At 29.1% G+C, this 13,565-nt stretch overlaps 2 protein-coding genes across 2 annotated transcripts; both read right to left on the reverse strand.

The window, feature by feature from the left end:
- Positions 1-2,738: 2,738 nt before the first annotated feature.
- LOC120277516 (lysosomal beta glucosidase-like) lies at positions 2,739-8,432 on the reverse strand. Its single transcript, XM_039284379.1, has 11 exons — positions 8,372-8,432; positions 7,743-7,977; positions 6,927-7,131; positions 5,681-5,771; positions 5,458-5,597; positions 5,106-5,349; positions 4,884-4,988; positions 4,608-4,790; positions 4,324-4,525; positions 3,444-3,924; positions 2,739-2,913 (listed from the first exon to the last, which is right to left on the reverse strand). Exons 1-11 carry the CDS (start codon positions 8,372-8,374, stop codon positions 2,802-2,804), a joined length of 2,001 nt encoding a protein of 666 aa, XP_039140313.1. The 5' UTR covers positions 8,375-8,432; the 3' UTR covers positions 2,739-2,801.
- Positions 8,433-9,592: 1,160 nt separating this feature from the next.
- On the reverse strand, positions 9,593-13,544 carry LOC120277128 (indole-3-acetaldehyde oxidase-like). The gene is made up of 6 exons (XM_039283881.1): positions 12,752-13,544; positions 12,391-12,486; positions 12,155-12,253; positions 11,325-11,514; positions 10,021-10,306; positions 9,593-9,835 (listed from the first exon to the last, which is right to left on the reverse strand). Exons 1-5 carry the CDS (start codon positions 13,448-13,450, stop codon positions 10,077-10,079), a joined length of 1,314 nt encoding a protein of 437 aa, XP_039139815.1. The 5' UTR covers positions 13,451-13,544; the 3' UTR covers positions 9,593-9,835; positions 10,021-10,076.
- Between the last annotated feature and the right edge of the window lie 21 nt (positions 13,545-13,565).

The following is a 13,565-nucleotide window of genomic DNA, read 5'->3' on the forward strand; positions in this document are numbered from 1 at the left end:
TAATACTAAAAACATCTAAATATTTTTAGCACGATTATTTTTTTTTAGATTTTATCTATATAAAATTATTTATTAATATTTTTATTTTATTATTATTTTTTTATACACTCATCATTATTTTTATTATATCTCAACTATACATTATAACAGACTTTGAAATCTCAATTTTCTCGCCTCTGTAAAAATCAAGTACTTTTATCGCTTAGCTATTGCGGCAATTGGTTATATGTAAACCAAAGTGTTAATTAAATTGCACTTTGGATTCCTACTTTTGGGATCCAAAACATACCCCTCATGTTATCGGATACGGATCCGAACCAGAGTTCATAGTTGTCATCCATTGGTCTAAGCGGAGTGGCTTAAGTTGCGCCGCGGAACATGTTAAACGAGGGTCGCGTGGGCCCCGCAGAAACCGTATAAAGAGTGTTGTCGGCTGCATGTTCACTCTCGAAAATGGTGGAAGTGGGTCCCACCGATCAACGCGGTCCAACCTGGACCCCCAGATCACACACATCACGCCGCTCGGCTGGAACAATCATCATGATTATCTAATAATAATTTATATGTTATTTAAAATTTATATTTCTGGAATTAAAATTTTTTAAAAATTATATACTATGCTTAGGATATACTATATAATAATACTGTGGCTTTTTTTAAAATATTGTTTTTTTAATTAATTATTAGAATAGGCATTTTTAGAATTATTTATCGAACTAGCCATTTTTATTTTTTTAATATTAAATATTAAATTTTTTTAATAGATGTGGATTCCACTTGTTTTTTAATATTAAAATTTATATTTTTAAAACTGGGATGGGTCCTACTAGTTATTTTTTTAATTAAAAATAATTTTACACTAAATCCCTTATCATTTCATAAAATTTTTTACAACTAGTTTTATTCCAACGTCTACTTCCTCTAAAATAAACTCATTAGATATTAATAAATACTTCAAAAAAAAAATTATTAATAAACGAAAACAATTACATATATTATAAAATTATTCAACAAATACAATATTTAAATTATATTATGACATATGACTTGGGACCAGAGTGCATTCGGACGATTTCGACGATTATGACCTGCATTCTGACTGTAGGGCCACTAACTTTTGGTGACCAGTCTCCTTTATTTCGATTCCAAAATCCAGGGAATTCGTAATGGGATGGGACGTAGGGGAGGCGGTCGACCAGCAGTCAATATGTCAGAATCATATCATAGTCGTCAAAATTATCCGAATGCAGCTGGTCCAAGTCATATGTCATAATATAATTTAAATATTATATTTGTTGAATAATTTTATAATATATGAATTGTTTTCGATTAATAATATCTAGTGAGTTTATTTTAGTGGAAAGTAGGCGTTGAGTAAACATTTGTATGAAATGATAAGATTTATGTAAAAATGTAATTAAAAATAACTAGTAGAGACATCAGTTTTTAAAAATATAAAATTTTAAATATTAAAAGATGATCGATCCCGATTTAAAAATATAAATTTTAATATTAAAAAATCAGTGGAATCTACGGCTATTAAAAAAAAATTTAAAATTTAATATTAAAAAAATAAAAATGCTTAGTTTGGTAAATAATTCTAAAAATGCCTATTCTAGTAATTAATTAAAAAAAACAATATTAAAAAAAAGGCTAATATTGTGGAGATAGTGTGGCAATAAAATATAAAAATGAAAGCTTATGGGGTTGTTGTATTCAAGGTTTCCAATGCTTATAAAGTAAATTATAGATATGCTTATGATTGTTTTTATAATACAAGCTCTAGTGGAACCATCATCACATTCAAAATTTCCAAATTAATGAATTAAATAAAATTAATATCAATTTTTTTTTCATAATTTCATATTATATATCAAATAAAATATCACATATATATTTAATAAATAAATGATAACCACTTTCATTTAAAAAAAATCAGGAACATGCATAATATATAGAGTTTATATTTTAATTTATTTATATCTTTATTTTGGTTGATTTGAAATTTGACTCATGTCTTTTAAAAAATAAATATTTTATAAAAAAATTTAATATTAAAAAAATAAAAACTGTATATTTTTTAAATAATTAAAAAACCAAGTTAACATTTTTTGGGTAATTGTTTTTTTTTTTTTAAAACCCTAACATTTGATGATTGAAGTTGGCTTCCCGGGGCCCACCAAAAGAATTTCTTTTTATAAATTAACAATTGATTCCAAAAACAGGAATTCCTGCAAACTAATTATTGTCAGAGATAGTACATAACAGCAGCGAAGTAGTTAAAATTTTTTTCTCTTTATTTTTATTTAATAAAATTTCCACATTATCAAGGTCATAATAATATATAAATCCAACTTGTTTTAAATATTCACATTATTAAGGACATATATACAAAAGAACATAAAGAGTACATGTGTGATTTCATTTTAGTTTTTTATTAAGTTGTGTGTATATATATATAATATTAAAAAAACCACAAAGTAAATTAAAATATTACAATAAACCCACCATATTCAAAACTAAACTCATGCTTTCACATATTAAGCTAATTTAAAATATAATATCTAATCTAGTAACAATATAAGAAAACATATATTTTTTCACCCAAAGAGAAATAATATTGAAAGTAAATTCTCATAATACATCTAAAATATCAATCACACTTTTAATATCTCAAACCAAACCATAATTATTCATTTACAAAAGCTAAAATAAAATAAAAAATAATCTATACCCAAGAAAAATTTTTGCATCCTAAGTAGGAAGGAGAAGAATAAATAAAAGTCTAAAATAACTCTAACTTAATGCAACAAGTCATTAGCCTTGCATAATAAGAAAGCAACTAATAAGCTAATAAACATAGTCACAAAGTTGTAATTTCCTCCTCTCACACCAGCGGCAGAAGTACTCGTGCTGAAAACAACATCAAGAATAAAAGTTTAATAGTTATCTCTAAGTTAAGTGTCATTATTTGAAAACAATTCATCTATTTATTTATTTATATATTTATTTTTGATAATTATAGACATACTAGAGCATCAAGCTGTTAATTTTTAAATTGAGTGAAAAATAAAATATCAACTTAATTGTCTGATACTCTCTCAATTTTTTTTAGTTATCATATTTTGGAGCTATTTTCTGTTCCTTTTATTTATCACATGAGAAATTTTATACAACATTAAATAATATTTTTTTCTTTCTAAATTTACCCTATAATTTAATGTACTTGTATAATTTTCAATAATTCACAATCAACTAAGCATTAAATTATATACTCCACTAGTGAGGTTTTAAATAGAGTTAGTTTTGGAAAGTAATGAAATTTTTTATAAAATATATGTAACAAATTAATTTTAACCAATTTTTTTTAATCGATGTAAATTAGGTAAATGTGACAAATAAAAAGTAACGGAAAAAATATTGTAGAAGAAGTATTTAATTACCTGTTTGTTGTTTCAGTTGTCAATCCAAAGCCAAATGGAAACAAAGGATCATAGTGCTTATCACCAACATTCATAGGGAGTTGATCAACAGATTTGAACCAAGTTCTTGAAAGCTTTCCTGTGAAACCATAGTCACCAAAGAGGACATCAGCAATTCCTTGGCCTTCAGTTCCAGGAAGCCATGCAGCAACCAGTGCATCAATGGAATTAATATAAGGTTCGATCACGAGAGGCCTGCCGGAGACAAGGACTACGACACATTTTATGGCACCGCAAACTTCTTCAATGATTTTTGGACCTGGATCAGTAATGGTGAGGTTGTGATTGTCTCCCATTGTTTCTGCATATGGAGTTTCTCCGACGACAACAATTGCATAAGAGAAATTATTGCTTTTGATGGCTGTGGCGTTAGGATTCTCCATATAGATGACTTCACTTGTAGGATCAACAGTTGCTTTGATACCTTCTAAAATTGTAGTTCCTGTTTGAGTTTGGGAAGAGATAGTTGTTAATTAGTGTGTTTAAGTACTGTTTGTTGTTTCATTGTTTTTATTTATATAGCTAGTAAATGTAGAAAAATAAAGACTTGTGTGTTGCTATAATCATAAGAATTAATGATCTAAAAATATTAATAGACACTCATAGAAAAACAACATGCATGAATCATTAGGGTCTAATTATGAAAATATCTTGGTTAAAGGCAAACCAAACATATAATTAATCTAGTCTGATTTCCTATGATTTTAACTATGTAATCAATTACAAAAACTCTGAGAATTGAAGAGATTGGAAAGCACATGTATATAAAGAAGTATCATAAACATAAATACAATAAATAAAATGAATATGAAGTTAAAAGAAGCTGATAAAAGATACATACCTACTGTGGTGTTCCCACTGCCACCTTGCCATGTCATTGTCCATCCACCACACTGATATCCCAAGTTATTAGCCTGTGCTCCAGCAACAAGGATAGTTGACATATTCTTAGGAAGAGGAAGCATTGGTTTGCTATTAGTTTTCCCATTCTTCAACAATACTAGTGATTTCCTAACAGCTTCTCTAGCTAACTCTCTGTGTTCCTGTTATTATATATTCAAATGCATGTTACAATGTTATTTACTAATATCAAACAAGAAGAGATGAGAAATTATATAATTATACCTTCTTTCCTAATTGATCAACAAAGCTTGTATCAGCAATAGGATTCTCAAAAAGACCCATTACAAATTTAACTCGAAGAATCCGTTCGACAGCATCATTTATTCTACTCATAGGAATAACTTTGTTCTCAACAAGAGAAGTTAGAATCTTGATAAAATCAGGATAATCATATGGAACCATCACCTGTAAAATTACATAAACATCATATTGTAAATGACATATAATTAATTTACAAAAAAAACTCTCAATTTTCTTCTTAATTAGTTTAATTCTCACCATATCAATGCCAGCACTAATTCCTGCTTGAACTGAATATGTATAATTTGCACCTACTGGAGTGGTGATCTTATCAATGCCTTGAAAATCTGAGATTACAAAACCCTAAGAACCATATAACAAAAGTAACATTGTTAACACATTGCATGCAGAAACATGCAAATTAAGAAAAGTAATTAATTCATATAAACTTTTTGATCATGATGCTTGTAGTTAATTTACCCTAAAATGAAGTTTTCCCTTTAAGAAATTAGTTATCCAGTAGTAATTGGCATGCATTTTCTGTCCATTCAAACTAGAGTAAGAGACCATGATTGTGGAAACACCCTTGATTATAGCAACATCATAAGCTGGCATATGGATACTAAGAATTTGATGGAAGTTGGCAATGGTGTTGTTTTCATTAATTCCTTCATGTGTCCCTCCATCACCAACATAATGCTTTGCACATGCAGCAACTTTATCCCTGAATAATCATTCAATTAAAGATTGTTAAACACAACCTTAAACCTAATTAAAAATAAGAATAATCAATTAGGGTTTCATAAGATATATAGAAGAAAGATTATCTTACTTTCCAGAAACAAAAGGAACACCATTGTGATTCTTGAGCTCACCCTGTAACCCAGAGATGATTTCAGTCATTGATTTCACAACTTCAGGGTCTTCACTAAAACTTTCATAGCACCTTCCCCATCTTGGATCTCTACAAACCTAAAAAATAATAATATTATCTCAAATTTTAATCACTGCAAGATTGGTAACATTAATTGTGTAGATTATTATTGATCACTCACTGCAATACATGGAGCAAAAATGTAAGGAATGCCAGTAGCTCTAACTTCAAGTGCAGTTGCAGCTCCAATTTGCCTTACTAGTTCAGGATCCCTGTTGTATATTGAAAATAATTAAATTGATTCAATGTCTTTAATTTGATATTCATCTTAATTTCAAGTGTGCATGTTTCAAGAGGAAACTTTGGTTGAGGGCATGCATGCATATTTTTAACTTTTTATAAAAAATTACCAAAGTTTTTGAAACAAATAAAATGTTTTCTATTTTTTGATAACATAGTTTTATTTTTTTTTAAGATTTATATTTTAATAAATTCATTAAATGTTTGTTTTTACATGTGATATATAAGACTATGTGAGTTTTCTTTTAATGAGGGCAACTGAGGGATTTTAGAGAAAATATGATATGAAAGAGTCTGTTGTACTACATAACAAATTGGTAAAAATAAATAAATAAATAAATAAATGAGAGGGTTGTCTAGTATAATTTAAGAAATAGATAGACTAATTGGTTATAATGAAAATATCCATGAACCTATAAGTAGTTTATCCTTATGTTTAGAATAAAATTTTTTAAGAAATATTGTGAAGTACAATCTTTGGCAAGTTTCTATAATACATTTTAGAATAAGTAATTTTCTATTTTAATTTACATAAAGAGAAAAGACAAAACCATTAGTCCATAATTTATTTATTTTAATTCTTGCACAAAAAAGTATGATAATATGAGTACCACTTTATTAACATTGATTCCTTGGTATAATTTTTATCTATAAAATAAAGAAAACACAAAGTGAGACATTTCTACAAATAAATAATTTGCATGTAGAATAACTTCAAAGTAATTCTGCATTGAAGTTATATAAAAAGAAAAACAAACACATTTATACACAATACACAAACAATGACAAATCCACTTAAGGTTATCAATTCTTGTTAACAAATGTGAGACATCATGATAATACTAGTATCATTCCATAAGCAATAATTAATCAGTAATTAAGATTTTTACTCACAAGGTTAAAAAAAAGATTAAGATGTTTATACAAACTGCATAAATAATAATTCCATTGTAATTCTCCATTTTAAACTCCACACGTAGAAAATTAACATATTCACTTATGGAGATACACACAACAACAATATCCACAAAATTCTCATTTAAATTATTAACTTAAAACATTTACATATTGAAAATATGGAAAGTTGAAAAAAAAAATTGTAATATTCTAAATGACAAGCAACTTACCTGGTTGCTCCAAGACCAATATTGTGAGGGAAAATTGTGGCATTGTAAACATTATTATGCCCATGAAGAGCATCAATGCCATAAATCATCGGTATCCCTAGACGAGTAGATAAGGCACCTCTTTGCATTTCATTTATCATATTTATCCAAAGTTCAGGAGAAGCAGTAGGGGAAGGCACACTCCCACCACCACTAAGAACGCTACCTAAATAACAACCATTGAATTTAATTAGTGCATTTATACTTGGAATAAATTAAACTCATAATACTCATTTAAAATGTAGAAGAAAATATAAAATATTCATTTGCTATCGAGTATGCATAATATCTATATTTACATTTAATCATACTTTTAAAATATCTAAGAAGATGTAAAACATTTATTTATCAATGCAATAGTTTTGTGTAGCATCTACAACAATTGCATTCAATTGTTTATTTGAAATTTATATGAATATGTAAAATATTTATTTCTAATGAATCATATTCATATAAATTTAAAATGTATAAGAAAATGTAAAATATTTATTCATCTATGAAGTATTTTTACATAATGTATGATATTGCATTTAGTAAGGTTTTTATTTTTATAAAAAGATTGATAAACTTCTTGCATTAAACTAAAAATAGAACAACATACAAAAAAAAGAATAAAAAAGAGAAACAGGAATAACAAGACAATAAAAAAAGATATAAAACTACATGAGGGAAAAAAAAAGGATGTATTTATTTACTGATGAAGTATTTCTAGATAACATTTGTATTATATTTAGTTACTCATCTAAAATGTGTAAGATGTAAAAAAAAATTATTTACCAATGAAGTATTTGTGCATAACATCTGCGGTTGCATTCAATCGTTCAATTTGTGTCATTTGTCCAATCTTTTCAGCAAGAGTCATTCTTCTCATCAAGTCATTAATCCTAGTGTTAAGTGGTTGCTTTGGATCTTTGTACTTCATGTACTCTGTTTTAGCTTGCCCATTGAACACCAAGCTCAAAAGGAACAAAATCAGCAACCAATGTATTTTGAAGTGCTTGAAACTCTTCATCTAAATAGAAGATCATATAGCATGAGTTATTAATAAAAATTCACTCCATAAACTCAATATAAAGCATAAACTGTGACAACAAATTTAGATACAATTTATTAATATTCAAGAGAAATTATAATTATTATGACAAATATCAAATATTTCACGTTTGATAAATTATATTAAAAAATTGATGATAATCAGACATTTGAAATATTGTAATTATTGTAAACAAGCAAGAGAAATCTTTAAGATGAAAGAGAAATTGTGGTTATTGTTGTAGGTTATGAGAGACAAACATTTAGATCATCATAATTTTAATAACAAAATTAGAGAAAATTTATCAAAATTAAACATTGAGCATAAATTGAGCATAATTAGAGTAGGAAATTACAAAGGATAGAGAATTTACCATGATAATTTCGTAGAAACTCCTAAACACCGAGCAAAATTGTGTGCAAAATTTTGAGAGATTTAGACTCAAGATTTATTATGATATATATATATATATATATATATATATATATATATATATATATATATATATATATATATATATATATATATATATATATATATATATATATATATATATATATTTATATATGTCCATTGAGTTTTGGATTAGGATAAATTTAGTACTTTTTATGATTTTGATTTATATTTTGAGTAGTTTATCTCAATTCGACTTACTCTATTTTAAATTTGAGAAAACTAATTTCTGAATTGACACTATTTTGTTATCTCAACAATCACATTTAAAAATTAGCATTTCAAATACCTTAAAAAAAATTTAATTGATAAATTTTGAATAAATTTGATAAGACTAAAATAAAATAAAAATTTTATAATATCGAAGTGATTTAAATTAGAAGTTTTTGATTATATCAACTAGCTCTTGGCTTCGACACTGGAGCCTTGAAGTGTTAAACTCTATCCTGAAGCGGCTTGTCTATTTTGTAAAAACAAAATTATGATTATATTTGGTTTAAAAAACTAAAATGAATTAATTACCTCAAATTATAATTAATTGATATGTTTGTAAATTTTAAGGATAAAATGAGGTGAGATACAAATTGATTTAAAACATCTCATATTTATCGTAAAACATGGTTTAAAACATCTTATACTTATCATAAAATCAGATCATTAGAGGTAATTTCAAAGTATACAAAAAAAAATCCCAAAATATTTATTTTCATTTACCTCATTTTTTATTTAATTGATATTGCAATAAAAAAATAATCTTAATAACTCGCAAATATCAAATGAAGACATTAGCACAGAAAGATATTAGATCTCAAAAAATTATTGGGCTAAAGTTAGATTTTAAACATGTTTGAATGCCAGATAAACTTTTTTTTTAAATTATAAATCTAAATAGAATAAATAGAAACGCAAAATTAAAAAGAGCTACTGTTGATGAGTTGATCCAAATTGTAAAGACTTGGATTATTTAAATAAATAATTTTAAATTTAAATGGCATAAAAGCACTGAGTATGATCAGTTTTTTTTTCACCATGAATCTCCATAAACATACAATATACAAAATTGAATTCTTCAAACACTAATCTTTATTCCAGTGTCAAAAGATATAATTTTTTTAGTCCAATGTTAATCATATAACAGTAAATGTACAAATAAATAACCCCAAACACACTCCGTGAAAGCTATTTCATAAAACTGTAAATTAAAAAAAAATTGAAGAAAAAAAAATTACATCATCAATTCCAGAACAATAATAGAACAAAGGCAAGCAACTGTATCTTCTCTTCATGCTCAGTTATTTGGGAAGAAATAATACTCTGATAATAAGTAGTATTCTAAAAAAAAATATTTCCTTCTATTGAACCAGGAAATGCCCGCCTTTTGATTCTGTTCCAAGTATTATTCATTAACTTCAGCATTTTATATTGTTTTCAATCATTTATCTGATACTTACAAACAATAAGCAAAACATAACAGCTTCAAGAATTGGTAATGAACACAAATCCAAGATTAGTGCTATTGAATTACTTAGAATTTGATAATAAGGATTGTAAAGATTAAGGAATACATACAGTGGAATGGAGTTTGGTAAGCATAGGATGTGGCAGACTGAATAATTTGGAAGACATCATACTTTCTTCAGTTGATGAACAGATAATGAGTTTTCCAAGTATCTTTCTACAATGTCGAGGCCATAGAGTTCCTTGATCACTGGCATGGTTGCAGGAACATTCATTTGAAATGTAGCCGGAGAAGCGGAAGGCGTAGTGTAGTTAAATTCGTCTCGAGCTGCTTTGATTGCTTCTCTTGTTGCACAGTGAATGGAGGCTGCTAAAAGCAAAGGGGGTTCCCCAGATGCTGCAGAAAATGATCCATGGGATCAAAGGAAGAGAGATATGATAGAATTTATTCGACACAATGAAATGAACTATAAACACTAGCTGTATGTTTAGTGCAATTTTGCTGATTTGTTGTTAAAAAGGAAAAGTGATCGGTATATCTCTAGTGTTTGACTAACTGTGATATGTTGAGCTGAGCAAAATGCCGAAAGTTATCCTCTACAAATATGTTGAGGGAGAGGATACATGATGTAGTTATCGATGACTTGCAGTCTCTTTGTTTATGCAATTTTTTGTGATCTGTTTGAGCTATGCAGCTGACATGTAGATTTTGTTAAATGCGAACAAAATATATATTATCTGGATTGATCAATTCAAACTAACAGCTTGAACTAATAAAATGAGAATCCCGGATAAGTATAATAAGATCCATATTTGCAAACATTGCTGATATGGGACTTTCAGTTTCTTAATTAGGCCAACAGATAATATTTTTGATTTGCACCTAATATGATATCACAATTTGATAATTGGTTTCATCGCTAACGTGGTATATTAGAGTAAGCAATAATCCCACATTATTTAAGTTGGTAAATATGGATCCTAATTTACAAATCCGGGTCTCTTTATCCAGTTAACTCAAGCTTTTTGGTTAAATTAATTCTATATAATATATGTTCGGTTCACATTTAACAGATTTTTATGGGCGACAAAAGGTTGCAATGTGCACTAAACAAAATATGAGATACAAAATGTTTACGTGAGTTCTTGAGTCATATAGTCTTAGACATTTTTTTTGATAAAAAGAACCCTTCCAAGAATGACAACACACTCGGTAGGATTTCCTCCTGATTAGAGTAGTAGAATGTGTAGGAAAATGACCCTCTTGCTGACAAGAACTATAAGGTAGACGTCTGAAATTTGGAGGCTATGATAATGCAAGATACTCTAATTAGAATTTTGGTTTGACACAATCTAATGAAAATAAAAACTAGAGGACATATATCTAAGAAATAATCAGGAAGTAAAGAAGATACCTTTTGAGGAAAGAACACGCTTTTCATGATGCCCGCTATCCAGAAATTCAACGTTGAACTGTTTTGGGATGGTGTCGACAGTAGGAATTTTGTATGTCCAAGTTCCATCTGTCACTACTAATCCCTCAGAGTTTGTGATGAACTCCTCCGACATAAAGAACCCAATACCTTGAACAAAAGAACCTTCGATCTATATAAAAATAAAAAAAAAATAACACAGCAGTAAGGCACCAAGTATAAATTGCTGGGTCCCTCTTGTGGGGACTTAAAACCATGGTAATTTTCGAACATAGATAAATTGTTTAGAATTCTATAACTTATTCACCCAACTAAAATTAGAGAATTTACTTGATGTGCCAAAGAAACCTTGGCCTCCATTGATACACAAAGGAATGGAGTTTATTCAGTAATATTCACTTGATGTTAACCACTATGGCAGTCAGCTAAGACTGTCTGTTTTGAATTGTGGACATGATCATTATGATAGAATTTTAACAAGTGAATTTAAATTATGCACATTTTATTTACAGCAAACAAATAACTAATTGCTTGTTTGACCCTTAGCGAGGTTGGATCTTGCCATTCTCATTCCTATCTAACTTGTCCAGGTAGGTTATAAGCAATATGGTTGCAATCAAAAGTCTGCAAATGCCAAGCTCTCCACAAGGCTAACATTATATGTAAATTATATAGATGAAGCATGTTGATGGTCCACATCATAGAAAGCATCTGATAATTAAATGGATTTCCAAGATAATCCTTCAAGATGGTTATTTATATCCTCATCAAGTAGTAAAATGCACAACATAAATCTTGAAGGTCCAACATACCTGTCCTAAATCAACAGCAGGGTTTAAGCTCTTGCCACAATCATAGGTAAGATCTGTCCGCAAAATTGTGGTAGCTCCAGTAAAAAGATCGATCTCCACCTGGAATTCCATGCAGAATTAGTTAATAGTGCATCTGGATCTAATGAAACTGCAGAGATGCATGCTTTAAAAGGGAAAACATATCTCTGCCATCAGTGAACACATCAATGGCACATAATAGAATGGCCATGCATTACCTCACTTATAGCAGCACCATAATTTAGATACTCTTTGGAACTAGGGTCAGGAACCCAATAACTACTTGCTGATAGATTGACTGCTTGAGTATTTGCCTGCCAGTTAGAAAGAAAGAGATCAAGCAAGCTCAAATGTGAGAAATAATGCAAATAAATTAAGTTATAGAACGTTCCATATCTTTACTTGGGATCACCTTCGTCTCAAACCCCATATAGATAATGTTTTTTATAGAATGAAATAACAACACAAACAAATAAAAGTTGGCACTCCTCAATCCTCGCATAGATGTGGTTGTCAGTACTGTACTGTTACTGAGCTTCTATTTTGATAAAAATAGTTTGTAGAGATTAAAACAAATACCTGCAGTATTAAGGCATCCCATGAAATTGAACCCATTTTCTGTTGCAAGCTGTCCTTGAGAAACTTTAGTCTGTCAACCAAGATATTGCAGGCAAGACGAACAGCTTCGCAACTTGATTCAGATGTGGTGCTCCCTGCTGTCCATCCTCCTTGAATAAGACTAAATGTATCGGCTTGAATAACTCTTACCCTTTCCAGAAGGTCCTGACTTCCATCATCCCATAGTTGTCCAAGAGCAAAAGCTGCCATTTGTTTTACTTTCGTCCAGAGTCCCTGGCCTATTTCAACTCCTCCAACTTCTACAATAATTGAACCATCATTTAGAATGCCTACTTTCCCTGGCGTTGGCCTGACCGTCACTTGATATACAACGGGTACACAAGAAAGACCACGTTTTTTCCATCTGTTGCAGCTATTGAACTGCTGGATCATTTCAGCACGGTCCTGATAACTCGCATATGATGTGAATTTATTGAAAATAGAAGGTAAAGTATATTCAAAAGGTTCTCCTGCAGCACCTTCAAAAAACTTTGTGAGACTTTCAAAGTCATGAAGATTTATCTTCCTAATTGAATCAGCATGGACTGACAGAATTGATGCCACATGCTCAATAACAGCTTCGGCAATAAAAGATCCTTGTACCTCACCAGGACCACGCATGGCTGATTTTGATGAAATATTTGTTTTGCAAACCTTCATTTCAAAGGAAAGGGCGCCCCAGTTGTATTTTTTCAGTGATGTTATAATAGTCAGTGGCAATAAAATGCTTAGGTCTTCAGATATGCCTGCATTAATGAACACATCTACATGCAAA

Source organism: Dioscorea cayenensis, chromosome 15, assembly GCF_009730915.1.
Source record: "Dioscorea cayenensis subsp. rotundata cultivar TDr96_F1 chromosome 15, TDr96_F1_v2_PseudoChromosome.rev07_lg8_w22 25.fasta, whole genome shotgun sequence".
NCBI classification, from domain to species: Eukaryota; Viridiplantae; Streptophyta; class Magnoliopsida; order Dioscoreales; family Dioscoreaceae; genus Dioscorea; species Dioscorea cayenensis.